We start from the raw sequence: 27,844 nt of genomic DNA, 5'->3' as shown, positions 1-27,844 counted from the left end.
TTCATCCGACTTTGCAAAATAAAATTGCACCACTAGATGGGGGAAGAAATTACACAGTGTCCCTTTTAGTAAGATCATTGGAAAAGCGGTTTTTCAACAGCTTAATTACTATTTAAAGGGATAGTTCGCCTCTTTTGACATGAAGTCGTAACCAGACATGGAGAAGCTGCATTCAGCTTCTATGCTCCACGTGTCTGGAGCAAACTCCCAGAAAGCCTCAGATCAGCTGGAACACTCAGCGTATTTCAGTCCAGGTTGAAGACACACCTATTTTCAGCTGCATTTGAATAAAGCTCCAAATCTGAAGCTTGAGTTTCAAAACTTAATCACATTTTAACTCCTGATTTTATCTATTGTTCTTATTTCTTTCTTTTTGTTTAAAATTTAAATCATGCTTTTTATTTCTACTGTTTTAATGTCTCTGTGAAGCACTTTGAATCGCCTTGTAGTTGAATTGTGCTATATAAATTAACTTGCCTTGCCTTGCCTAGTGTTGTGCAGCTATACATGAGTGATGCCCTTTTGTGGCTAAGTGGCAGTTTGGTTTCTTTCATCTAAAAAGAGAAGGGACGCTGTGCTTTTACCTTACTGTAGAGCTCTGGTGATGAGTCGGCAGTGCTGTGGCTCGACCAAATCCAAGAGGCTATACTTACAGCTAATCAGGATGAAGAGGAGGCCCTCAAATGTATGTATCCAGCGTTGTCCTTCACTCATGTGTATCTTAACTCGTTTGAGCCATTTCTGATTAAAGCATTAACTATTGTTCTTTGGCAGTTTAAAATACTAAACGCCCAAACTAATACTCTGAGCTTGTTTCATTATTTCCATGACATCTTAACTGGAGTTTATGCTAACGTAACCGGAGATTACGTTTGTTGTGAATTGGTACTATGTAAATCAATGTAATTTAATTGAATGACACCTTATTAATATTAAGGGAAACAGTATTTTCTGCTGTATAAATCTTTAAGGAAAAATAACAAAGAAGAACCAAGTTGAGCTGAAATTAATTGTTGACGTTCGGACACACATTTTTGTGCATTTTTTTGCTCACCAATTAAACTTTGAACTCACTTGTCATTTTTTTTTTATACTGATGCAGCTTTTGGAGTTTCTACATATTTGACTCAGAAATGTCTTTGTCTTGCTTACCTTGGTAGTGTGTGGAGCAGTAGCTCATATTAACAGGGTGGTGCTGGAGGGGGACTCCCAGAACACCTTGCAGGCTTTGCAGGCCCCCGCTGCAGGACTGAGAGCGGTGCTCCCTGAATGTGCTGACACATACCAGGCTGAGCTGGCGCAGAAGCAAACCATCAGTGCTCCTACAGGTACGTTTGATTGCAAGTGTTACCTGGGGCCCGCACTACGTTGCAGTTGCAACATACTCAGGGTATCTGTTTGTTCTCTGGCTTAAAGGGATAGTTCGCCTCTTTTGACATGAAGCTGTATGACATCCCATATCAGCAACATCATTTCTGAACATCTTCTTACCCCCTGCTGCGTCCTGTGAGCAGAGTTCCGGCCTCGTTTTGGTGTTGATGAAGGTAGTCCGGCTAGTTGGCTGGGGCTTAAAAAATAAAGCGTCTTGCTCCTCAAAACAATATGTGTTCAACAGAGTAATACATTTGTATCACAAACTCATTCTTCCAGAAAAAGTCAGACCTCACAATCGCTTGGCCCTATTTTCTCTCCCTTGGTATCACTGCCTGCTGCCGCCTGCCGCGTCTGTTACGGTGTTTGCTGCTCGGTCTGCACTTCGGTCTACACAGCAGGCAGTGATACAAAGGGAGAGAAAATAGCGCCAAGCGATTGTGAGGTCTGACTTTTTCCTGGAGAATGATTTTGTGATGCAAATGTATTACTCTTTTTAACGCATATTGTTTTGAGAAGCAAAACGCTTTATTTTTTAAACCCCAGCCAACTAGCCAGACTACCTTCATCAACACCAAAACTCAGCTGGAACTCGGCTCACAGGACGCAGCAGGGGGTAAGAAGATGTTCATAAATGATGTTGCTGATATGGGATGTCATACAGCTTCATGTCAAAAGAGGCGAACTGTCCCTTTAACGAACACTAACCTTTAACAGTAAACGGTGTCAGACGATAAGCCAGGTCTGGCTTTGATTGTATTGATGTTATAAGGATGTTTGCTTCAAAAGATAATGTGGCTCTAATATCCAGTGATTCCTGTATGCTGACTGCGCTGTAATGCTGTACGTATATGGAAAATATAAGAATTGAATTCAGATCAAGAGCGACACAGTAATAACCGGTGTCAGGAAGAAAAATGTGTAAGGGCTGGCCTTGTATCACTGACACGTCATTATAACATGAGGAGATCTGACTGTAATCTGACTCCAATTGTTCCACTAAAAATCTTTGTGTTGCAGATGTTTTATATATGACATCATTTTAGACTGATTGCAAAAACGAGTATTAGTTTCTCCATCAGTTATGAAGAATTAGCTATAAATCCTTCTTTTATCTCCTCTAAATTTAGTTATCACTTTTCCCTGAGCATACATGCAACGGTCAGGGGGCAGTGCTTGTAGATTTATTGAACTCATACCACCAAAGTAACATGTAGGTTGATACGTTGGTACATTTGGATGTACTCTGGCAAGCGCACCACCTTTGTGACACTGCTAAATGGAACCTTAAATAAATCGTGTGTGTTTTATAAAAATTGTGGCATATTTTTTTTTTTTTTTTCAGTCTGACATTGAATATGTTTCAGCACAAATTTTCTTCTTTCTTCCAGGCAGCAGTGATGGTTTGTGGGTAAAGCATTGCATCAAGGACAGATATAACTACTACTATAACCTGGAGACTGAACAGGGCACCTGGGAGGAGCCTGAGGGATTTGAACAGAATGGAGGCCAGCTCAATAAAGAGGAAATCCAGGTACTACTCCAGAATTTAGAGTTCTGGTAATAAACTGCTCATTGGTTTTTATTTTTGGGTTAATGATAAATTCAGTGCGATTCATTTTAAGCATATTACATCGGTGGGACTGATGTTCCTTTTTCCTTTCAGAATCTTGTTAGCTGTGTGACTGCAGAATATAACCGGGAACAACTATGGCTGGCAAATGAGTCCTTCATAACCCTGCTGCAGGGGAGGATCCGAGGTTACCTGGTCAGAAAAAAGCACACCAAGAGAATGGAGTACCTTCGTCAGCAAGAACCACACGTCGTCAAATTGCAGGTGAGAGCAGCGTGGCCGACTGTTTGGTGGCTGTTGTTCGGGAGTTGGTAAGACAGTGGTTTGATCTCTGGCTTCTCCTGTCCACATGTTGAAGTGTTCTTGGACAAGGCAATGAACCCCACACTGCCCCTGATGTGCTCACAGGCTCGTGATGAAGAAAAGTCTGCCATGAATGTGTGTGTGAATGTGTGGTTTGTAATGTTGAATGCCTTGAGTGCTCAACAAGCACCTCATATAATGCTCTTCATTTTCCGTTCCATCCCCATTAGCTGTGAGCTAATGTGATATCATGCCTGGAAGGTTTGCGGTTCCATCCCGCTGCGTCCCACTACATACTCCACAATGTTAATTGACATATGATTGTCAAGGAAAAAACAATTTTATATGTATTTATTTATATATATATATATATATATATATATATATATATATATATATACACATATACATACATTAGGAGTATTATTGACTGATGTTGGTGTTACAAAATGTACAACTTGTAAACTCTTTAATTTTTCATCGTATTTCTCCCTTTTTCCCCAGGCTTGCTGGAAAGGTTGCAAACAAAGGAAAATGTACAACGAGAGGATGAACTTGCTTCAGAAAAATGTTGCTTCTGTGGTCAAGGTCACATATGTTATTCTCTTTTTAATGAACAGGAACAGTATATTTTTCAGTCGACGTGACAACTGTAAATGAATATTTTATCCAAAACTTTGAAATAATCAATCAAGAAAAGCTGAACTGCTGTTATAGTTGAGATTTGTGAACACTTTGTAAACCAATTTAATTGCACATTGATAAAGTTGCTGCCACACCAAAGACCTAACAAATAAATACTGACTTCCAATCCTTTTCTTATTTTCTTAGATCCAGTCTGTGGTGAAAATGTGGAAAGCAAAAAGAAAATACAATCAAAGACTGCAGTTTTTCAAAAATCATGTAAGTAATATTCAATTCAGTCAACATCTTTTTTTTGTCTTGATGCTCTCGACTCATGGCTTTCTGTTTTTAGGAAAAAGAAATAGTGAAAATCCAGGCTTTCCTGAAAGCTAATAAAGCCAGAGATGACTACAGAACCCTAAGTGAGTCAAAAAGCCATTTTACACTTGTTTGAGCGAGTGGTTGGGTGCTAAGCCAGATATTGACTGGGAGTTTAATTAAGGTCATATGACAACCTTGTAAGAACAAGTGTTTTTCCAGATTTTAAATTCTAGACATCAGTGAGGCTTATTATTGAGCCATTTAAATTGAGCTTATCTAAATTTCTTCCTCCTGGTAGCTAAGTACGTATCTGTCTGTCCACCCGTCCGAGTTTAATTACTTGCACGTGTTCTTGTGTGTCACATATTAGCTGGGGCCAAAGATCCTCCTCTGTCCGTGGTGCGCAAGTTTGTCCACTTGTTGGAGCAGAGCCCCCTGGATTTACAGGAAGAACAGGAGGTGACACGGCTCAGAGAGGAGGTGGTCACAAAGATTCGGTCCAATCAGCAGATGGAAAAAGACTTGAATCTGATGGACATAAAGATCGGACTGCTGGTGAAGAACAGGATCACCCTGCAGGTGGGTGAAGCCTAAACTCTTCAAATCCATTCAAATAGATTGGACAGTTTTGTGGCTTTACATGTGTTAGCCTGATTAATTAAGTTTGATTACATTACATTATTACATTACACTTAGCTGACGCTTTTTAATCCAAAGCGACTTACATCTATTTAGATACAGGGTATTGGTTACAGGCCCTGGAGCAATGTGGGGTTAGGTGCCTTGCTCAAGGGCACTTCAGCCATGAATAGAGGTGTAGGGAGAGGTAATGGCAAGACTTGAACTTGCAACCCTCTGATCTTAAGTCCACCTCCCTAACCACTAGGCCACGGCTGATTGATTGAGTGTTCTTAAAACCATTCTATAAATGTGCAATAATTCTGTCTGTCTTGTGTTTGATTCCTTTTTAAAGGACGTCGTGTCACATAATAAGAAAATGAAGAGCAAGAAAAATAAAGCGAGTAAAGATGGCCTGACAAGGGGAGACAGACTGGGCATTAAGGGCCTCAGTAAAGGCAAAAGAAGGAAACTGGAAGCCTACCAACATCTCTTTTACCTCCTGCAGGTATTATAAAAGAGTCTCAAACCTTACATAATCTCCTCCAGCTTTAACTCTTACTTGACGCTGCTCAACTTGAGTTATTTTCAAGTGTCGATTACCTTTTACACTCTCTCTTCCATCCCCTTTAGACCAATCCTTCTTATCTGGCTAAGCTGATCTTCCAGATGCCCCAAAACAAGTCTACAAAGTTTATGGATACAGTGATCTTCACTCTGTACAACTACGCCTCCAACCAAAGAGAGGAATACCTGCTGCTTAAACTCTTCAAGAGTGCTCTAGAAGAAGAGATCAAGTGAGAAATGCAACTGTGTGCAATGAACTGTAATCTTGTACATCTACCTAATCGACACTATATGGGCTATGCTGGTGGAAACGTGCCACGGAGTTCCTAGAAGAGATGCACAGGAATTCCCCAGATGCATGTAGATTAGATCATGTATTTTGTGTTCTATTAGTTTGGTGATAATACTGATCTACTGCATGATCATCTGTGTGCGTCTCAGTTCTAAGGTGGATCAAATCCAGGACATAGTGACAGGCAACCCAACAGTCATCAAGATGGTGGTGAGCTTTAACAGAGGGGCTCGGGGTCACAACACCCTCAGGCAGCTGTTGGCTCCAGTGGTCAAAGACATCATCGATGACAAGAATTTAGGAATCAACACCAACCCTGTGGATGTGTACAAGGCCTGGGTCAACCAGCTGGAGTCGGCTACCGGAGAGGCCAGGTAGTGGCAATGACAGCTGGAGAAAAATACTGCCAATGTGAACCCAGTCTGTAGTCTACATGTGTTTTATTCCTTATTGAAGTTTCTCTGTAATACTTTTGTACATATCCTAAATAGTACTTTAGATAAATTTCTATTTCCCCCAATTCACCAAAACTAAATTTGCATTGTGTTTTCGTCCCTCAGCAAGCTGCCCTATGAAGTAACTCCTGAGCAGGCCATGTCACATGAGGAAGTACGCAGCAGGCTGCAGGCATCCAGTGCGGCGCTCCGGTCTGCTACGGATAAGGTCTTGAACTCCATTGTGTCCTCTCTGGATGATATCCCGTAAGTTTCACGGCCTGTTTCTCTTTTACTTTATCTGTGACAGGTTTTGCATGTCAGTTCCAGCACAAACTGGTTAGCACCATGTGCACGTTTTTATCAATTATTCTGTTTATGCATGCTTTTACCTCCTTTTATATCTGAATATTTAAAAATCTGTTCTAATTTGTTGCTTTTTCTCTATATTTTCCATTTGATCAAGTATTTGTCTGTTTTTTTAGTTTTTTTTAGTTTTTTCATAATATAAATAAATGTGAATAAATGGTTGTGGACATAATTTGGTCACTTGATTTGACATGTTGGGTCATTTGACAAATGTTAAATTGATTTCAATTGTATTTGAAGGCTGTTCTGGATACACCACTAGATGGGGCTGTTTTACTGTCTAGTTCTAATCTTGTAAAAGTAGAAAACGATTTAAAAAAAACAAAAAAAAAAAACATAGAGCATTACATATGTAAAACTTTCTGCATAACAGGAATAGCTTTTTTTTTTTTTTTTTTTTTATCATTTGCCTCTTAGCATGTTGATGATGCATGTTGTGTTGTGTTTGATGTCCTGTCGATGCTTTTTGTTTTGCATGTAGTTATGGCATGAGATACATTGCAAAGGTTCTGAAGAACACCCTCCACGAAAAGTTCCCTGAAGCCTCAGAAGATGAACTGCTGAAGGTAGAAGCCCTCACGTGTTCCTTTTCCGTTCGTAGAACAGTTTACAGTGTATGTACGGGTCTCTGTGCGTGCTTAGGGGGGAGCACTTTTGTTTTCTTAACAGTACAATGAATGTTTTTAATGTCAGATTGTAGGAAACTTGCTGTACTACCGCTACATGAATCCAGCCATCGTGGCCCCTGATGGCTTTGACATCATCGACATGTCAGCGGGAGGCCAGCTGCACCAGGACCAGCGACGTAACTTGGGATCCGTGGCAAAGATGCTCCAGCATGCCGCCGCCAATAAGCTGTTCGAGGGCGAGAATGTACATATGACACCAATGAACAACTACATATCTCAGACGTATGAGAAGTTCAGGTACGAACGGTGTCATATTGACCAGACAAATTGTTCTGCGTGTCCCTGAAAACAGTCTTTAGTGCAGGGCTGAGGTTAGTGCGGGTTACACCTCCATGACTTTAGCTCTGTGCTGGGAAACATGATAAAGGCGAAAACAGCAGGGGTTAGGAAATAAATCATTTCCTTACAATAACAGTAAGGAGAATGAAAAGACAAAAAAGGTGTTGATAAACATGTTTTGCTTAGAGAGACGAGTTGACTTGGTGGACACAGAGGGGTTCCTGGCAAAAGAAGAAGCTGTTATGTGCTGAATCAGCAGATGGGAGACAATCGTGTCCACAAAAATAAAGTAAACTACTGACCGAGACTCACAAATGAGAAAGGAAGGGCCGGCATGTGTTCCATCTGGCCCTTTTTGTTAAAGTGAGTGAGTCATCGTTGTTGAAAATCCTCTTAAACATCATTTGGGAAACAAGTCGGTTTTAACAGTTGACCCTGGTTGAAAAATCCCAGGTACGGTAAAGGAAAGCAGCTGAGTCTGAGTGCAGTGGGAGTTCTGTTTAAGCTAACGCTGCAGTGTTTCAGTAGTCACTAACTACTGGTCTTTCCCTCTAGGTTATTTTTCCAGTCTGCGTGTGATGTTCCTGAACCTGAGGAGAAGTTTAATATCGATGAATACTCAGACATGGTGACCTTGAGCAAACCTATCATCTACATCTCAATAGAGGAAATCATCAACACCCACTCGGTAAAAAAAATTGAGAAGTTCTTATAGTGTAGTTTTTATTCTCCACCTTTTCTTGTTGTTCCCTCTGTTATAAGAACATACTGCATAGTCATCTCTTTTACCTTTTTCTGATCCCCCCCCCCCCCTTTAATCAGCCACATCATCCTGTTTGCTTCCTTTATATTTCCAGGACTTGTAGTCATCCATTTCACTAACGGGGTCAAACACTGGAGATGATGGTTTAGGCAGATGTCCCAACAGCTTTCATGTTGCACATTACGATATTTTCTGATTCCGTTTGAAGAAAAACAAAAGGACAGTTTGAACAGGAACATGATTTTTACCTACAAATGCATAGATTGTGAACTAATTATTCCACAACTGTTTAGTAAGAATCACTTGAGATTAGCTTTAGCATCCCTAATCTAAACATTGGCTTAGCATGTGGAACTAATGACATCTGTATCTGTTCAGCTGCTTTTGGAACATCTGGAGGCCATCTCTCCAGACCGCAATGACTTGCTACACGAGCTGCTTCAGGACCTGGGAGATGTGCCTGATGTAGAGGAATTGCTTGGTACTGTTGATTTCATCATTGTGTTTTTTTTAACTGAAAGAATTCTCATTATTTGCTCACAGTTTTGCTAGTTTTTCATGCCGCGCGGCTTCATTTCAGGTGAAGGAGCCGCAGACCCAAATGACCCCAACAGAGAGAGCGCTCTGGGCCAACTGGCAAAGACTGAGATCTCCCTCACACTAACCAGCAAGTTTGAACTGCTGGAGGGGGATGACAGAGACCTGAAGACGCTCATTACAAAGTGAGTAACCAGAGCTTTGAGGCAAAGCCTCCTGTGGAACTCATTCAATAGCGCATCTCCACGTCGCTCTTATCGGAGTTGTTTCAGGTGTCGGGCCCTGCTGAATGTGACGCCATTACACTGAGTCATTTACTCGAGTGTACTGTATGAATGCTGCGTGATGTTCTGACCTTTTATGACACAGTCGGCCTGTCTCTGTCACTCAGTCGTATATCTGTGTTGTCTTTCCTGCTCTTCTATCATATCCTGTCCAAAAGGGAAGGGGTTATGTGGTCAGGCTTATCTTGGCCATAAACGTGTATCCGTCTGGATCGGTTTCTCAAGAGACCGCACTTGTCCTTTCTTTTTCGGCAGCTCTTTTGTCATGTGGAGTTAATCGTGTAATATGCAATGTGTTGTATGCACGTTAGGTTTTCCTTCTTTGTGAATCCAAAAAATAAAAAGTTCAGGCCATACTTACAATGGTTTGCCACCCAATGAAAAGAGCCCTTTGCTTGGGCCAATGTGTGTAACATTTACACAATTTAAAGAAAAACTGAACAAAAGAAGAGTTTTGCCTTCGTGGTACATACATCTCAGCGGTGACTGTATCCATGGTGCACCTGAATTCGATTTGTCTCGAGGTAAACGGAAGATTATTTCATTCACCGGAGCATATCCTGTTCACATCGTGTCTGAAGGTATATGACTTGTTTCCTGTGGCTGGTTTAAGGTTGAAGATGAGAGAACTAACAACACTTTCTTCAGTATTTCTGCAACTAGGTGATGGCAGCCTGATTTCTTTGTTTTGGTGATTTTACATGTTCAATTAAGGGACGTCTGTTTCTCACAGTGAATATTTGTCTGTGTATCAGGACAAAGAAGCTAATAGTTGATGTGGTTCGGATTCAACACGGAGAGACCTTGTCCGAAATTCTTGAGACCCCAGCTACTGCACCACAGGTCAGGTTTCTTTTTCCTTTCTCTCTCCGGCTACTCTTATTCATCAACGGGAATATCTGCAACATAACTTATCTGTGCACTTCTCACGTGCCTTAATTCCTGAAGGAGTTGGAGCATACCAAGATTATAGAGCGCAGGGCAGTCCAAGATGCACAGACACCGGAGGGTCTGAAGAGCAGCCCAGCAGTACTGGAGGACAGCCAGCTGCCTCTGGAACAGAAGAAGAGGAAGGTCCTGAGGAACCTCCGTAACCTTGAGCAAGCTGGCCTTGTCTCTGCGAGTAACAAATACCAAGACCTGATAAACGACATAGCAAAGGTTCACAAGCGGCTCTCCCTTACACCTAAAGACGCATTCTTCCATGTTAACTTTCAAGCAGTCCGCTCACTTTCAGAACGCATTCCTGTAATCGACAGGACATTCGGTACCAAAGGCGCTACAGGCAGAGGAGGAAGGCCGAGCTCATGAAGCTCCAGCAGACACTGACCGCACTAAACTCCAAAACCGAATTCTACCAGGAACAGATGAACTACTACGATACCTACATCAAGACGTGCCTGGACAACCTCAACCGGAAGTTAGTTTCATTCTCACACCTTGGTTTTACAAAGTAGTGTCATGTCGGCTATTTCTGACGGCTGTCGCTACGTTTCATGCTATTTGTTGTGATGTGTGGCTGTTGTATGCACCCAGGAATTCCCGCAGATCCATAAAACTGGACAGCAAAGGAGACGATAAGGGCAGTAAGAAGTGGAAGCGTCAGTCTCTGAAGTACACTGCAGCCAAGCTGCATGAGAAGGGAGTAATCCTGGAGATAGAGGGTCTTCAAACAAACCAGTGAGTTCACTAGTTGGTTTTTTTTCTTTCAAAAAGCGCTTTAGTCTTTGCCAGTGGTCTTACACCTCTGGTAATAAAGTTCCTACTGGCAGGCTCTGCCATGGAGAGGGTTTCTATGCATTGACTCAAACTATAATATATATTTTAGTAACATTTCGGTTCTTATCCTAAAGGGAGGAAAGAGAAAGAAGAGGTCTCTTCAAAGTACAGGAACCTCACTAGAAACTTGTTTTGATGGACAAGAATGAGGATGTGCCTTGTCAGCAGTTTCTGTGTGGGGACGCAGATCTCATCGAGGCTCATTAAGATGCCACGTCTCACCTTTCATTTCTCACAGCCGCTATCGTACAAAGTCGTAATTGTGAAGATGTTTGATCCTTTCGAGTAATTAAGACAAACAGGCTGAACTGAAGGATGTTTGAAGTTTCACCGTAGCGATGTGGTGGATAGTTATCTGTCTCACATGTCCTGTTTTGCCTTTTTTTTTACCGTCTCTCTTGGCACTCAGGTTCAAAAATGTCATGTTTGACATTTCACCTACTGAGGAAGTTGGCGATTTCGAGGTGAAGGCCAAGTTTATGGGGGTTGAGATGGAAAAAGTCCCGCTTCATTTCCAGGTAAACATTTCCCAAGTGCGTCAGAATCTCATGAAACACAGCAGCACAGCAGTCAGCACTAAGCCTGTGACAGATGGTTCAATTTCCCGTTCCCCCTCAATGGACTGCTGGCAGGAAACATGTAAAAAAGCAGCTATAATAATGTGGTGTGATAATTGATTTCAGTGGTATGATTTAAGTCCACCTGTTTGCGTCCGTTTGTGCCTCTCAGCACGTTTTGTGTTTTCTGTGCAGGACCTCCTTCAGTTGCAGTACGAAGGCGTGGCCGTCATGAAAATGTTCGACAAAGCTAAAGTGAATGTCAACTTGCTCATCTTCCTCCTGAATAAGAAATTCTATGGAAAATGAAGGCAACAGGAGTGTGGTGGAATTAAACCAGTTGTGCCTTGTTTGGGGGGAAAAAAAGAAAGAAAGTTTATTCTGGGGACGTCACATGGTGTAAGACTGTTTTTGTTTTGTTTTTTTCCCCCACCACCATCTGCTTATAATTTAATGAATCACACCAAATGAAATGTCAGCTTTATGTGTCTGTTTCTGTATTTTTCCACGTGGTGATTGTAAATGTTATTTACTTTTAAGAATGAAACTGTAATGATATTCGTGTTTTGTATGTAAAAGATGGAAGGAAAACGCACAGAGAGAGTTAAATTTGGGCAGAAGCAGTGCTGTTTGTTCAGAAACGAAGCCGGGAAGCATCGTTCCAACCCGACCCAATAAACCAGTCTACCTGTGCCTTTTTTAGATGCTAAAAGGAAACGTGTTTTAATTCAACAGAGGAGCTGAAACTGGTGTATTTTTTTAAGATGTAGATCACTGCATAATAAATTACATATAAGTTACATGTGTACGTTTTTTTTTTGTTTTAAATCAACATTAATCGCCTGCTAACATTCCACTTTTGGTAACGTGAAGTTTCTGGGTTATGGGTTATATTTTTTCTTTGCAAAGGGGAGGAGATGCACCGCAGGGAGGTGGAGTGTCCTCCTCCAACATGCTTATGCTCACACAAACGCACTTACAACACACAGTAACTCTTCTGGCAAACAGACCGTTTCAACTCACTTACAAAGTATTTGTAAGGATTAACAGCAAAGCCATGCTTCATCTGCTAACAGGCTTGTTGGTCTGCTTTTCTAGCCAAAGCTTTGCTCTCCCTTCCCAAAATGGTAAGTAGATTTCTTACGTTTCGTGTAAAAATGATCTCACAGTCTATAACAACTTATTAGATGATGTTTTACAACTACAGTCCATGCAGCCATTCACCCTGCTGGGGGGGTTCAAGAGTAACATTTAGAGTACGGTACTCATATCACACTCTTATTTAAACTGAATGCAGTATTTGTTCAGAGTAAGTAACTTTAGGTTATTAGATAAGTAAAAATAAAACAAGTATTTCTCTTTGAAATGGATTGGAATAAAAGTAACAAGTGGCTGGAAAAGAGTACTAAAGGGGCCTCAAGTTTGTTAAGTACAGTACTTTTGTACATTTAAGCAACTTGGAACCATTCTAGCTGTCCAGTATGATGGTTCAGTTAAATTGAACAAATAATATTACTAACCCAGCAGTTCACAGCAGGGAAAACTTAATTTGTGCCTTTTCGTTTTAAAGAGACTTGATTCGCCTTTCAGTTTTTTATGTTCCCTCTAATGTAATTAATATTATTTATTAAAACACTTTTACCCATCACTATTGGAAGACTTAAAGAGGGAGGAATAAGAACGAGTACAAATATAGTTAGAAATAGTTTTAACTTGTACGCGTGCGTCGGACCACGTCTGTTGGGCGCCGTGGTCAGACAAGTGGCGTTCTACTGAACTGTCGATTTATCTTTTCACTCGAGCTGTGAAATCATGGCAAACCGATGATGATCGTAAAAAGCATTTTCATAAAGTTCCAAAATGAATGATGACGTTTTCATGCAATGACAGCCGTAGGATTGGTGAGTTGCAATGTCCTGGGCACTTGACCCATCTGCTCTTGAGGTTTGATGGAGCATTTGCAAAATAATTTGTCTGTGACGTGGAAGCAAGTGTGACAATAACTGATGCTTTATTTTCTCATGTCTCTCCAAAGACTCTGTGCTGCTCCCGAGGACTTTCTCTGGTCACTTTGAAATGGTCGCTGATGAGCCTCCAGACTACATTGACCTGACTGCACTTGACATGTTAAGTGACGACGGGGGTTCGGGCTTGGAGACGGAGCAGCAGTCTGTAAAAAGACACGGCCACCACAGTAAACACCACCCCCCAAAAAAGCTCTATTTCGTCTCAGAGGAAACCAAAGGATTTCTCCAGGGTCGCCTGGCAACAAGCTTCGTCCCGACCGTTTACACCCTGGTCTTTATTGTCAGTGTGCCCCTCAACCTTGTTGCCATGGTGATGTTTGTGCGTTACATCCGTCCCAGGAAGCCAGCGGTGATCTACATGCTGAACTTGGCTTGTGCTGACCTGTTGTTTGGCCTGCTTCTTCCTTTCAAAATTGCCTACCATTACCATGGCAACAACTGGATTTATGGGCCCTTCATGTGCACGGTTGTCACAGCAGCCTTCCACTGCAACATGTACTGCTCGGTCCTGCTCGTCATGTGCATCAGCGTGGATCGTTTCCTGGCTGTGGTCTACCCTCTGAACTCGCTGACGTGGCGGAGCCCTCAGGCGGCTTCAGCTGTGTGTGCTGCCATGTGGCTCCTATCCCTGGGAGGAGTGTCCCCCCTCCTGATCTCAAGACAGACCCTACATCTATCAGATCTCAAAATCACCACCTGTCATGATGTGCAGGATGTGGAAAAGCTCCAGTCTTACTATCTCTACTTCTTCCCCGTGTACTCCTCCATCTTCTTCTTCGTCCCTCTCATCTTCACTGCGGTCTCTTACATACGGATCATTCAGGCTCTGGCAGCGGCCAATGTGGAGAACCGCTCTAAAAAGACTCGGGCTATGGTGATGGCTGTCGTGGTTTTGCTTGTGTTTGTGGTCTGCTTCACTCCCACCAACATCATTCTGATGGTGCACTATGTTCAGCTTGCCCACAAGTCCAGTGACGGCTCCTACCAGGCGTACCTGCTCTCCATGTGTATAGGCAGCATCAGCTGCTGCCTGGATCCGGTCCTTTATTACTTTGGCTCCTCTCAGTGCCAGAAGCAGGTGGCAGCGCTGCTCAGGTGTGGACGACTGCTACGTGTAGAGAGCAGCTCGGAAACACACAGCACCAGAACCAGTGGACTGACAAACAGCACCCGATCATGCAAGATGGAGAGTATTCAGACCGGTGTGGGGAATCAGTACAGCAGGTTGGTGGCTTGAGATGACAGACTCGAGTCTCTGAGAAAGCTTTTAAATGTGGACATACATCCACAGAATGCAACCTCAGAGTCAGCCTGTGCTTGAACTGTTGGCTCAATGCTGAAGTCGGACAAAAGGTCATTTAGTTTTTGGAGTAGAAGCTGAATGTGTGGGCTCCCTGGCAGTGATGGATTTATATGCCGGTAAAGGTAGACGTGTGGATGGAGCAGTGATGTATATCAACCACGACGATGTTATCAAACGAGCTGAACTCTCTTCACTGCCCATATAGCAGGATATTTCCTCTCAGATGTCATACTCTTGTTTTAAGTTAATTGTGGAAATGAAACATTGCATCTGTATTAGTTTTAATCTTAAAAGCATTACATGTGACAGTTATAACTAGTAGTGATAATTACATTTTTTTGTTTTATCACAAACTGCTTCTGATACTATTTGTTTTTATCCTAATGCATTGTTCAGTACGTCCTCGTCTGTTACATGATTTACAGGCAGCAGATTTAAAATAAAAACTATGTTGAGACTGCTGGCCTCCTTCCAGACAAAGTATGGGAACAGCACCTCCAAACACCCCGTCAGTTTGCTAGTTTTTCACAATTCTTTTAGTTTTTAGTTTGGTTTATTTGATCCAATGGAAACTCAAAAATTGACTAAGGATGGCTAAATATTCGAATAAATGTTTGAAACGCACGTAGACCCCAACAAATGCAACAAAAAATATTTGTCTGGACACACTTTGAAGAGCAGGTAAATCCTCCGACCTCCTTTCAACCAAACCACAAACGTGTCCACATGGTCTCCTTCAGACAGGCCGTGTAAAAAACCAGCGTAATATTTCTTCTTTTAAACAGTTTGGAGAACCCCAGGAAGGAAGCCAGCCTCTCACTTTGAAGACCTCTGGTGTAAAATACAGATAATTCAGTCAAAATTCAGTCTCTTTATTTATTGCTGCTCAATCTCTTTGTCGTCAGGGCACATCTCTGTAACACAGGAAAGAAAAAAGACAAATATTGGAAAATGAAATACTACAAAAATAACAGGCAGCAGAACATTTGTTTTCCTGGGCAGAAAAGGGGAGGGGGCTGGTTTAAGTCTGCTTTGTGAAGGCAACCCTAACCCTAAGTAAGGTCTCCACCTTGTGGCAGTTTCTGGATTGCTTTGAGTCGCTTGCTGAGGAGACACTGACCTGTCTTGTTGTCATAGCTGTGAAAGTTCTCTGGAAAGTTCAGACACTCTGCTTGTTTCTTGAAAAGTTCGACATCTTTGAGGTCTATTTTCCCTGTCCGTGCTGCAGTAGATGGGAAGTTAGAAAAAAGAGTGTACACATTTGAACTGTGACCTAAACGTGTAGAAAAGAACAGGACTTACTAAACAGCAGGATGTATCTGCCAGTGAAGTCCCCATTTCGAAAGGTGTCTGTCCACAGCAGGCAGTCGGAGCACGTCTGCAGGATGTGTCCTTTGTGGTCTGACAGGTTTTCTTTAAAAGCAGGGAGCAATGTGAGTGGTTATGGTATTACAGCCCTGTGTGGAGATGTGTTGGGGTGGATGGCTTTTGTGATTAAGATCAGTGTAAATATAATATAAATCTTTCTTTCTGGGGTTCACATACTGCGAAATGTGGTGGCAAGTCCAGAGACGGTTGCATTTACCTCCCCAAAGATGCAACGGTTACTGAAACACAAAAAAGTGAGAGAAGCACATGTGCATGTTTAAAAATGTACGAGTATAATTCATAAACGGAATCAACTAAACCACCCAACTCACAAGCAGTGATCTCCCCATCGTAAAGCCACAATCTGACTGTTGGAAGTAGGGGACAAGTCAATCCAGGAGCTTTTCAGAGAGCCCAGTGCATTGTGGTACGGCGTGGGGTCTCCAGCTCCCATGACATACACCCATTTTCCAGATACCTTTAATGGAGAGATGCATCTCCATTAAATTGCATGGTGAAAAATTGGCTGGACATAGTCCACCACCATTTGGATGAATTAGACAGAAGAACGCGATAAACACAACTCACCGGTTTGGGGTCATCTGGCATAAAAGGCTTTACCAGTTCCTCGCAGTCAGGTGCAGATGCTGCACCGAGGGAAGTGAGTGTCATCACCAAGACAAAAACCGGCAGAGCCATGGTCAGACGGAGGATGTTGCCGAAGCTGCAACAGAAACGCTCTGACGCTGATTAATTTTCTCTTTGGGCTTCCACACAAAAGAAGTTGTTGCACAAGGGCTAACACAGGGGAGGAGGAAGAGGAGGAGGAGGAGGAGGGAGGAGGAGGGGGGGCTACATGCTCAAATGCTCCAGTAAAGGCTTTTTATTGTCTACTCAGAGACATGCAGATATCCTTTGCACCGCTCTGACAGGCCAGCTGAACGGTCCCCTGGTGCCCACACCGTTGGTCCTGAATGAGCTCAGGCAAAGTGCCACAGACTGTCCTGGACCGTTGGAGTGTTTAAAGAGCATCACATGCAGCTTTCCATCAGTGGAGCAAAGGTTGTTTCTCTGTGGGGTTGTGTGGACTCCTTGTGGTGACAGTTTGAAAGATCTTTTTTGTCCCCCCTGACCGAGATGTTACTAAGCAACAGTTTGTTCAGTGAACAGTGAGGCTTTTCAGAGGACTTATAGCTGTTTTAAAACGATGCCATAGTCTAGCAACCTTTTTTATTTAGAAAATTAAGAAATGACAGTGCTGTTTGAGGCAGAGTGCTGTTTTTTTTATTGCTGCACACAATCAGTGAATTACAAGTTATACAAATATTGTTACACTGATTACAAGGTGGTGTGGACTTTCCCAGCCACGAGATTTAGGACTGTAGGCTGAACTACAAACAGTGTCCTTAATATGACATGACACAGGCAGGGCTTGAACTCTGATGCAGCAGAAGTAAAGAAAGAAAATCCCAAAGCAAAATATATCGCTTTACAACACAATTTAGTGCATGTTAAGCTAGATTGGTGCAGGTATGTGGAGGCTTTTCACAGGACCGTGACATTTCTGTACAGTTGCTCTACTTTACAGTCAGCGGAATCTCAGGATCTTCCTCTGTATTTTCAGCCGCCGCTGGCGTAGGTTCCCTAGCATCTGGACACAGATCTGTAATGAGAGAAAATTCACTGAGTCAAGACAGCTTAATCAGATATCTGATAGGTAGGCGGGAGAAATGAGAGCTCACCTGTGCCTACAAAGTGGTACTCTGGAAGAAATTTAAGACACTCTGCCTGCTTCTTGAACGTCTCCAACTCAGATGGCTCCAGAGTGCCAGTCCGTGCTTTAAAAGAGGGGCCAGAGAGAAGGGAGAAAACAGAAAGAAAGAAACTAACGTGAAGCACACAAATGTGACGGATATATAAATATATAAGAATATGTTAAAAAAAAATCTTACTAAACAGGAAAAGGTATCGTCCCTTTGACTTGCCGTCAGGGAGGAGAATGGTGTCTTCAGACAGGAGGCAGTCACTGCAGGTGGCATAATACTTCCCATCGTGGTAAGAAGTGTGACCCTTGATGTTAACTGTGAAACATGAAAGTCAGTTCTTATTCTCAAGTCAATCATTATGGAACTAACAATTCCACACGCATGAATTGTACAGTTACTTCTAAAGACTGAAAGTCGAACAATGAAAATGCGCCACAAATATTTAGACCCAAGAAGCCTTTCAAGAGTGTTTGCTTGTGAACCAACATCACAAAGAGGGATCGTGAGTCAGGGCGTAAACAGAGAAAAGTACAGTGAAAACGTTCACAACACATACAGGTGGTGTGGCTGGTCATTCCTGATATGGTGGCGTTTGCTACCCCCTGAAGGCATTTATCTTCATTACTGTGGTGAGAAAAAGGGAAAAAATGATCAGACCAGAGCTTTTTGAGCTCTGCACACACAGATTCATTCCATGTGAATCAAAGTCTGTCATGATGAGATCATGTTCCCGATCATTTGCATTCAGCAGAGTCCTTACAGGCGGTCAGCCCAGTAGATGGTGATGTGTTCATTGTCTGAGGAAGACGACACTTCCACCCAGGAGCTATTCACTGACACCAGGTCGCTCCTCAGGCCGGGCTCGTCCCATGAACCCACATGCAGCACCCATTTTCCATAGATCTGCACAGAGACATGTCACATAGTAGACTAAACATTTATAGTGGTGGTTTGACAGTTGTTTTTCTGGGTGTTGTTCCTTTGTCTTGGTATCACTGCAAGACTGAAAGATTACCCGTAACCTCGGGAACACATCTGAGCCCCTGCTTAAAAAAAATCATGAAAATGGAGGCTTCCAGACTCCCGTGACAAGTGTCGTGTAACGTCATCCTTTGAGGAGGTTTGCATGCAGTGTGATTGGTGAGATTATTTAAAAGCATGTTCAGAATTGCAACTCGAAGGAACGTTTGAAAATGTGACAAAACTGTTCCAAAGATCCTTGATGGAATAATAGATGCTTGCTCTTGTAAGACGGCAAATACAATGCGGGAGCCGTCAATGGAAAATGTAATGTTATATGGCTCAGATGAGCAAGCTAATTTTTCGTAAAGAGCATTGCTCATAGTATCATAATACTGGTAACTGTAGCTTACATTATTACAGTATTATATGATTATTATATGATTTCATAATTAGTAATTATTCAAATCAATCACACTGAGATAGCTTTAAATACTTCAGTACAATATAAAAATTGGATCATTTATTACAACAGAAATATACGAAACTGTCACATTCTGTTTAGTTATGACATAATTCTGCTTTACACCACAACTACATTGTTTCATTGTGCATTGAAATAGAGCTGCGTTCAGTCAACCATGCTGCCAGTAACTTTAAATTTCCAAGAGTAATGTTTAACAGTTTGAGGATACATTATCCACCTTGGTGCTTCTTAACAGCTTCAGTCGCAGTTTACTCACACTGTAGTAAATTTTGATAGAACACAAAAACAAAACTCAGCAAATCAAGTTACATTTCAAGCCTCCTCACGCATGACTTGTCCCTAACAAACAATTAAGGATACTCACAGGGCTGTGGTTGTCCAGCACCAGAGGCTTAACGAGCTCTTTACAGTCGGGTTCAGATGCGGCACCCAGGGAGGCGAGAGCCAGCAGAGCAACAACCAGCTGTGCAGCCATGGCTCCAGACAGCAGGCAGCCAGAGAGCAACAACTAATGTCAGGGATCCTGCTGCCAGCTAGAGCCCCTTCCAGGGAACCGGGGGATTGGTTCTAACAGTGGGCTGGGCCACACGCAAACACACACCCACACACACACGCTTGTTTCCAAAGCTTCCAAAGGGTATTGTACAGACTCGCGTTCATTTCTCAGGCACTCGATATGAACCCAGCTATAACCTCAACATAACCTCAGAAAAATTGCACCCTAAAATGATTCATATCATGGAAACTTGCTTTTGTCCTCATTAAATTGCAAAATAATGTCCTCACAACATGATATGAAAAGCACACGCTCAGAAAGTTCTCTCTCTTCTCTGGGAAAAAAAAAGCTTCACTTTTCGCCTCAAGTCAGCAGGGGCTTGTGTCCTATTTACCTTGTTACATAATAACCAGCTGGCAGAGTTTGAATAGTAAGACCCCTGCATCTCTCAATAAGTGTACACAATGTTGCACAAAGACTCTCTCACACACAAAGGCAGAAAAGCAAAAAGAAAGTCACTCACACGTACATGGAAACATTTCTCTTCTTGTGTTCGTCTCGCCTTTCGACACTGGTGGCATGAACAGACTGGGGAGATTTACATAAGCTGTTTTTCTTTGGTAATACATTCTGGTGACCATTTTCTGCAATTAACAGCCACCGATGGGCCAAGTGAGGAATCTCAGCAACGCTTTTCAATGAAATGATCAGTTTGTCTGTTAGTTGATATTCATCGTGCAGATGGAATCCGCTCGATGTTGTCTGTCTCTACTCTTGATCAGTTCAGTTCATTTGAAATGAGGTCACACAGAACTCAGCATGGTGCACACTCAGTAAAGAGTGGGTCTTCTTACATCACTCTGACCACTTTGTTCCCCAAGTATTGGCTCAGAATGGCCCTCCAAAAAGGAGATATCACTTGGTGAGTAGCCAAGCCAAAACCAACAAATGTAACAGCAGAGATTAGGGAAGAAGATATTTCAGAACTTTTCCGGTAATAAGAGAGAGATCTAAAAACATCTACCATCTTTGCTTTTCTCAGGGACATTGCCATAAAGTACAATGCTGACTAACTTGGTCGAAGGCTGCATTCCAATAGCAACTGTATACTTTACAGCAGGACTTGCTATAGTTGTTCCACCGATTTAGAAGAATCTCCTTTAGTCTAGAAAGAGATTTTTGATAATGTATAAGAAAGCCTTTCGCAAACCTAGAACTACTCATTATTCATCACTTATAAAAGAGAATAAGAACAAGCCAAGATTTCTTTTCCGCACTGTAGCCAGGCTGACTAATAATCCTAACTCCGTTAACCCATAGTGACTCCTACCTTTGCCACTGACGTATCATCAAGAACAGCAGCTTTAGAAGTGTCTGTAGAACCGGATTAGAACCTTTTTAGTCTGTTTCTGACTTATCAAGCTCTCTGAGCTGACAACAAGCATCAACTTCAATTTTAGACCCTATCCGAACCAGACTGTTTCCCTCAATCAAGATCACCAAGATCACCACACGACTTCTAAGGTCGCTGTAATCAAACTATTGATTCAATCAAACTACTAATCAAATCATAGAGCAATATTTAATGTCCCTTCCATATCTACATTTCTTTCTCTACTCTGTCATCACTAGTACAGAAATCATGTGTTTGAAGAGTTTCCGCTGGGTTGTGGCACTGAAACAGCGCTGGTGAAAGTTCCCAGTGATCTCCTCTTAGCTTCTGATGGCAGACTTCTGCCTGTGCCTGGACTGTTGGATCTCAGTGCTGCATTTGATGAGATTTATAACAACATTCGATCACAGAGGCTCGAACATGTTTTTGGGATTGAAGGAACTGCATTAGGCTGGTTTGAGTCAGATTTATCTGATGGATTTCACACACTTCCTCACACTCCAGAGCAAGTTATGGAGTTGCACAGTACTTTTCACTTTACAAGCTTAGCTTCAGGTAATATTATGTACAGCATGCCATACATTTTCATTGCAATGCTGATGATACTCTGCTACAGTTTTCCATAAGGCCAGATAAAACCAATGTGCTGGTTACGCTAAAAGTGGGTCTTAAAGATTTAAAGACTTGGATGACTCAGAATTGTCTTGTTCTTCTTCGAAATTCAGACAAAACTGATATTTTTGTCTTTGGACCTTTGCACCTCAGGAACATATTGTGCAATTAGAGTGCACTGAGGATGTCAATAGCATTGATGTTTTTATGTTCCCAAAAACATTTTCACTGTTTTAAAGCTCAGTATTTAGAAAACCCAATAAGAAAGCAGATATAATGTTGGAATCCAAGGGGGCTCTGTGTCGTCAACACTTCAACAGAAATCACTGAAATTGAGAAAAGTCTATTTTTTTTCAGGCAAAAATAAATTTAAAGAGTCATTTTTTCTCATATTTATTCATCAAGTCTGACAGAAAATGTGAAACCAGACCAGGACACAGCGGTTAATCGTTTGCAGCAGATTCAGCACAGCTCCATTGTTTCACACACAAAACAATAAAGAGTTGCTGTTTGTTTTCTCAAAATAAGAATGCACAACTGAACACTGATTTGGTTAATAAAAATGACAGCAACTTCAGGTTTTAGGACAGAATGGAGGGGACGACGTGTGTTTCCTCTACTGTTCCTCAGTCTTCACATCCTCAGCAGCCTTCTTCTCATCAGGACACAGGTCTGGAACAGGAAGGAAGTCAAGCCGGATTAAATGCTGAATGCTGCTGTTTACACTGATATGTATAGAGAGAAAAAAGAGGATCTTACCTGTAGTATCTGGAAAGTAGAAATCTAATGTAATGTTGAGACACTCGGCCTGCTTCTTGAAGACTTCCAGTTGGGAAGCATCGAGTTTCCCTGTCTTTGCTGAAACAAAGTAAACATTATTTTAACAAATGAGTCGAGACAATCTGACACTTTTTTTTTATTTGACTGGAAGTAAATAGCTTTAAACTTACTGAAGAGGTAGAGGGATTTGCATTTTTTTGGTTCCCCATTCCCCTCCGTCGTCTCCTCGTCCATCCAGAGAACACAGTCAGGGCACGTCTCCAGATATTTCCCGACATGCCCATAAGTAGTTGAGTTAAAGTAAACTAAATGAGACAGAACATTTGATTAAGAAGTTGTTATTTTTTTAAGTATGAGTAGACTCTGCTTGTTGAAGCTAATATACTAATACACACTATACTTAACTTACATGTTACTTTCGTAGAGTTTTCTGAAGTGGTGGAGTTAGCAGTTCCGTATTCACATTTTCCATCACTTGCAAAGAAAGATAAACATAACAAGTTCATGAAAACCAGATACTTTCTGCACTGTTTTATTCTGTTTAATCTCATTCAAGGTTTTAACGCTCACTCTCAGCAGATCCCAACTTACATCCTGTCTGCAAAGCGCATGTTATAGTCAACACTTCCAGGTACAGGAGACATTGCCATCCAGGAGCTGTTGGAAATTTTAACTGCTTTCAGCATCTCTTCACTGTCTGATGCTAAAACGTGGAATATCCATTTTCCGTAAACCTAGATACCGAAAAGAAAAATTGAAACCCACTTTTTAGGTAAATTGTCTGGTAATCCGTTGGTTAGCAGATCCATTTTAAGTATGGTATATTCAAAAAGTGAACGCGTTATTAGCTCAATCCTCAATTTACTGAGGCTTCAATTTTTACGATTGATTACTCTGTGAAATGTAAAATAATTTCTAGTTTGATTAGAGTCCTATCACAGTCATTCTTGAGTCTTCTGCAATCTGTTCATTCGACCTGTTTAAGTAATTATAGAGAACTCTATATACTCTATACTCCAAATTCTTATCTTAATAAAATGTACCCTTTATTTTTTTCCTGTAGCTTATAGAGCTTTAAAATCTGTATGAAAATGTTTTGTACGGCAATCTGAACACACCAAAATAAAAATAGCCAAACAATACCCTACAAATGTTCTACTGGATGTAAGTAAAGTTAAGCGTGAAGTAACAAGTGGAGCCTTTTAAAACAAGAAACTCTTGATTAAGCTTTTTACTTGATGTCAATTCTGAGGAAAACATACCTCGCTTCGATCCTCCAGAGGTTTAATCAGCTCATCACAGCCTGGATCAGATGCAGCCGTCAGTGAGGAGAGAGCCAGCAAAGCTAAACAAAGCTGAACACACATGTTCAGAAGGGAAATGAGGATGCAACAGCAAGAACAGGATAACTTTGCTCATGCAGGACAGCAGAGAGCCCGTTATATAACTGAGGGAGAGGGGCTTTAGGTGGGGGCTTTGTGCAATGGTGCAATCGTGTAATAATGACCCAAATACATCAGTGCAGACACAAATGCGGACACCAAGTCATTTTGGCTGCCGACATTTGCAATTCATTCTTTTATGAACGTACTTTGTGCAGTGTGGGAATAAACATGTAGTATACAGTAACATTTTTTATGTGTTGCCTCAGAGTATGAGAACAGAACATTTAACAATAAATAAAATGCATAGTTACTTGGGGGGTAAGGTTGTATTCCAGCTGGAGTTTCATGTTGCCCAGTGAAACAGTTGCTCTCCATCCGTAATGTGGACGAGGACATTTATCAGCGCTTGAATGCATAAAAAGGATCAGCAGGTTCTGTTTCTTGACAAGTCAGCATAAACCATGCTCGATTTTATATATATGTGTCTGCAAAGCGTACACACATATATACACATATATATATATATATACACATATACACATATATACATATATACATATATACACATATATATATATATATATATATATATATACACATATACACATATATACACATATACACATATATACATATATACACATATATATATACACATATATACATACACACATACATATATACACATATATATATATACATATATATATATATATATATATATACACATATATATATATACACATATATATATACACATATATATATACATATATACACATATATATATATACATATATATATATATACATATATACACACATATATATACACATATATATATATATATATATATATATATATATATATATATACACATATATACACATATATACACATATATACATACACATATATATATATACACATATATATATACACACATATATACATATATATATATATACACACACATATATACATATATATATACATATATATATATACATACATAAATACATACATACATATATATATATATACATATGTGTGTGTGTTTTTATTTTTTAAAACACAAATTAACTTAAATATTCAATAACAAATTTTTGCCTAAAACCGTTGTCCGCACTGGATAAAATATTTAGGACTAAGCTTTGTATTGAACCTGCAGCTGCTTTAAAAGATGATGAGCCCTAAGAAAATGAATGTCATAAAAATGTCATAGACAGCATTAAATGTAACTTTCTCATACATGTAAATGCTCTGTTCCAGTACAATATGTTACATTTTGACATAAGTTATGAGTAAAGTGTGATCAGTAATAAGCCACTGCTTCGTGTCTTGTGGGATAGAATCTCGTAATTCAAAGAAAAAAGCGAGCTCTTAACATGTTCTGAACAGCTCACACGCAAATTTGAGGGGTTAATACTGTGCAATGGATGCTATGCATGTCAATAGCATTGATGTTTGAATGTTCCTAAAGTCCATCCATCCATTTTCTATACCCACTGAATCCGTCCGGTCGGGTCGCGGGGGGGGGCTGGAGCCTATCCCAGCGGCCATCGGGCGAGAGGCGGGGTCACCCTGGACAGAGCCACACAGAGACAAACAACCAGACACACTCCTAAGGACAATTTTAGAGACACCTATTAACCTTTTTTTGGGACAGTGGGAGGAAGCCAGAGTACCCACACATACACGGGGAGATCATGCAAACTCCACATATAAAGGCCCCAGCCGGGAGTTGAACCTGGAACTCTCTTGCTGTGAGACGATGGTGCTAACCACTACACCTAAATAGAAAGTCTGATGAGAAAGCAGATGTAATGTTGGAATCCAAGGGGGCTCTGTGTTGTCAACAGAACAATCCCGTCTTTTTTTTCATCTTTGTTTATTAAGTCTGACAGAAAATGTGAAACCAGACCAGGACACAGCGGTTAATCGTTTGCAGCAGATTCAGCACGGCTCCATTGTTTCACACACAAAACAATAAAGAGTTGCTGTTTGTTTTCTCATAATAAGAATGCACAACTGAACACTGATTTGGTTAATAAAAATGACAGCAACTTCAGGTTTTAGGACAGAATGGAGGGGACGACGTGTGTTTCCTCTACTGTTCCTCAGTCTTCACATCCTCAGCAGCCTTCTTCTCATCAGGACACAGGTCTGGAACAGGAAGGAAGTCAAGCTGGATTAAATGCTGAATGCTGCTGTTTACACTGATAGGTATAGAGAGAAAAAAGAGGATCTTACCTGTAGTATCTGGAAAGTAGAAATCTAATGTAATGTTGAGACACTCGGCCTGCTTCTTGAAGACTTCCAGTTGGGAAGCATCGAGTTTCCCTGTCTTTGCTGAAACAAAGTAAATATTATTTCAAAAAAATGAATCGAGACAATCTGACACTTTATTTTTCATTTGACTGGAAGTAAATAGCTTTAAACTTACTGAAGAGGTAGAGGGTTTTGGTTGTTTTTGTTTCCCCATTTAATTCCCTCACCGATTCGTCCATTCAGAGAACACAGTCAGGGAACGTCCCCAGATATTTCCCAGATGTCTCAGAAGACGCTATGTTGTTAACGTAAACTAAAGACATATGATTAATATTGTGTTATGTACTTGGACGACTACTAGAATTTGCTTGCTAAAGCACAAACACTAATACATGCTATACTTACATGTAATTTTAGTAGTGTTTCCTGACGTGGTGGAATTACCTTCTCCGTAAATACAATTCCCATCACTTGCAAAGGGAAGTAAACATGACAAGCTCATGAAAACCAGATACTTTATGTTCTTGTTTCTTTAAAAGGTTTTCACACTCACTCTCAGAACTCACAACTTACATTCTGTCTGCTAAGCGCAGGTTGAACTCATCACTTCCTGGTAAAGGTGTCATTTCAATCAAGGAGCTGTTGGTAGTTGGCAGTACTTTCATCTGTTCCTCGCTGTCTGATGTTGCACAGTGGAATATCCATTTTCCATATCTCTAAAGAGAAGTAAAAGAGACAATACTTTTAAAGCATATTTTGTGTGTGTGTGTTGGGGGGGGGGTCATTCTGGAAGTAATTCTGTAAAAATCCATCAGCAAAACTGCAACAAAAATGTTTATTTTACTCATTATTTTTTTAATTTAAGCTCTTGTGAAAATTGTTGTGCAGTAGCCGACAAGGGCTCCATTGGTTATAGGTAGTGCTAGGCAACAATTAAAATGTTCAATCTAATTAATCACATGACTTCTCTGATTAATCACGATTAATCGCATTTGTACGCAAAATCCAAAAATGAATCCAAAAGTAGTGTATAGCTTTTAGCATTTGGTTTTATTTTAAATGTGCTGCCATATGAATGAAAGTGCCATAACATTTGTTGTGCAAACACACTTTTAACATCAGCATCTTTCTGTAGTTTTTATGTAGAAGCCTCGCTCCACTGTCTGTTTCCTTGAATGACTTGCTGCTATCAGTTGTGTGTTTTGCCTTTAAGTGATATTTTAGACTGGAACTACTACGCTGAGAAGACAATTCAACTTGGCAGTGTTTACAGATGACTTTGGTTCTGTCGACTCCGCCGTCTGGAAGAACTTTAAAATGAAAATGGCCGAGTAAAAGTTCTGTACCCTTCTCCAGGTTTGGTGGATCCGCTGATTACTTTCTTTTCCGGTTCCACAGCAGACAGCAGCAGACTTTTACAATAATAAAATAAAAAAATAAAAAAAAACTGCGTTAATGTGCGAAGATATTGAATTGAATTGAATGCCTTTATTGTCATTGAATTTAGTACAATGAGATTTCATAGAGCCACTCTAGTAAAGTGCGTCAACACATTAACACTTAAAAAGTCCATCTTTACAATCCATACATACACACAGACACACACACATCCACATGCAAACATTGCAAATATCCC

At 40.9% G+C, this 27,844-nt stretch overlaps 4 protein-coding genes and 1 long non-coding RNA gene across 5 annotated transcripts in view; 2 read left to right on the top strand and 3 right to left on the bottom strand.

Annotated features, from left to right (window-relative positions):
* The window catches only part of iqgap2 (IQ motif containing GTPase activating protein 2), a 37,653-nt gene extending 25,493 nt beyond the window's left edge, over positions 1 to 12,160 (top strand). The window contains exons 16-38 of the mRNA XM_075468795.1: positions 595 to 685; positions 1,161 to 1,328; positions 2,763 to 2,905; positions 3,038 to 3,208; positions 3,752 to 3,835; positions 4,079 to 4,150; positions 4,224 to 4,293; positions 4,563 to 4,771; positions 5,166 to 5,318; positions 5,444 to 5,607; positions 5,819 to 6,043; positions 6,230 to 6,370; positions 6,954 to 7,038; positions 7,166 to 7,398; positions 7,996 to 8,128; positions 8,582 to 8,684; positions 8,784 to 8,925; positions 9,780 to 9,867; positions 9,973 to 10,185; positions 10,284 to 10,444; positions 10,561 to 10,704; positions 11,213 to 11,321; positions 11,556 to 12,160. Coding sequence (XP_075324910.1) covers positions 595 to 685; positions 1,161 to 1,328; positions 2,763 to 2,905; positions 3,038 to 3,208; positions 3,752 to 3,835; positions 4,079 to 4,150; positions 4,224 to 4,293; positions 4,563 to 4,771; positions 5,166 to 5,318; positions 5,444 to 5,607; positions 5,819 to 6,043; positions 6,230 to 6,370; positions 6,954 to 7,038; positions 7,166 to 7,398; positions 7,996 to 8,128; positions 8,582 to 8,684; positions 8,784 to 8,925; positions 9,780 to 9,867; positions 9,973 to 10,185; positions 10,284 to 10,444; positions 10,561 to 10,704; positions 11,213 to 11,321; positions 11,556 to 11,669 — 3,216 coding nt within the window. The 3' untranslated portion in view covers positions 11,670 to 12,160. The remainder of the gene's footprint in view (positions 1 to 594; positions 686 to 1,160; positions 1,329 to 2,762; positions 2,906 to 3,037; positions 3,209 to 3,751; positions 3,836 to 4,078; positions 4,151 to 4,223; positions 4,294 to 4,562; positions 4,772 to 5,165; positions 5,319 to 5,443; positions 5,608 to 5,818; positions 6,044 to 6,229; positions 6,371 to 6,953; positions 7,039 to 7,165; positions 7,399 to 7,995; positions 8,129 to 8,581; positions 8,685 to 8,783; positions 8,926 to 9,779; positions 9,868 to 9,972; positions 10,186 to 10,283; positions 10,445 to 10,560; positions 10,705 to 11,212; positions 11,322 to 11,555) is intronic.
* A 168-nt stretch (positions 12,161 to 12,328) lies between these two features.
* On the top strand, positions 12,329 to 15,150 carry f2r (coagulation factor II (thrombin) receptor). The gene is made up of 2 exons (XM_075468796.1): positions 12,329 to 12,487; positions 13,396 to 15,150. Exons 1-2 carry the CDS (start codon positions 12,418 to 12,420, stop codon positions 14,622 to 14,624), a joined length of 1,299 nt encoding a protein of 432 aa, XP_075324911.1. The 5' UTR covers positions 12,329 to 12,417; the 3' UTR covers positions 14,625 to 15,150.
* Positions 15,151 to 17,319: 2,169 nt separating this feature from the next.
* LOC142382684 (saxitoxin and tetrodotoxin-binding protein 1-like) lies at positions 17,320 to 19,811 on the bottom strand. The gene is made up of 6 exons (XM_075468801.1): positions 19,636 to 19,811; positions 18,585 to 18,727; positions 18,381 to 18,448; positions 18,011 to 18,139; positions 17,801 to 17,896; positions 17,320 to 17,721 (listed from the first exon to the last, which is right to left on the bottom strand). Exons 1-6 carry the CDS (start codon positions 19,744 to 19,746, stop codon positions 17,636 to 17,638), a joined length of 633 nt encoding a protein of 210 aa, XP_075324916.1. The 5' UTR covers positions 19,747 to 19,811; the 3' UTR covers positions 17,320 to 17,635.
* A 2,338-nt stretch (positions 19,812 to 22,149) lies between these two features.
* LOC142383024 (uncharacterized) lies at positions 22,150 to 23,967 on the bottom strand. Its single transcript, XM_075469143.1, has 6 exons — positions 23,815 to 23,967; positions 23,144 to 23,286; positions 22,962 to 23,026; positions 22,723 to 22,857; positions 22,532 to 22,630; positions 22,150 to 22,444 (listed from the first exon to the last, which is right to left on the bottom strand). The coding sequence occupies exons 1-6, from the start codon at positions 23,917 to 23,919 to the stop codon at positions 22,389 to 22,391; spliced, it is 603 nt and encodes a 200-aa protein (XP_075325258.1). The 5' UTR covers positions 23,920 to 23,967; the 3' UTR covers positions 22,150 to 22,388.
* Positions 23,968 to 25,841: 1,874 nt separating this feature from the next.
* Positions 25,842 to 26,399, bottom strand: LOC142383023 (uncharacterized). Its single transcript, XR_012769989.1, has 3 exons — positions 26,384 to 26,399; positions 26,191 to 26,289; positions 25,842 to 26,103 (listed from the first exon to the last, which is right to left on the bottom strand). It is a non-coding gene; the product is annotated as an uncharacterized LOC142383023 (long non-coding RNA).
* Between the last annotated feature and the right edge of the window lie 1,445 nt (positions 26,400 to 27,844).

This window comes from Odontesthes bonariensis, chromosome 6 (assembly GCF_027942865.1).
Source record: "Odontesthes bonariensis isolate fOdoBon6 chromosome 6, fOdoBon6.hap1, whole genome shotgun sequence".
Lineage (NCBI taxonomy): Eukaryota > Metazoa > Chordata > Actinopteri > Atheriniformes > Atherinopsidae > Odontesthes > Odontesthes bonariensis.
Note: the sequence above shows the minus strand (reverse complement) of the source record. Positions and strands in the feature narration are given on the sequence as shown.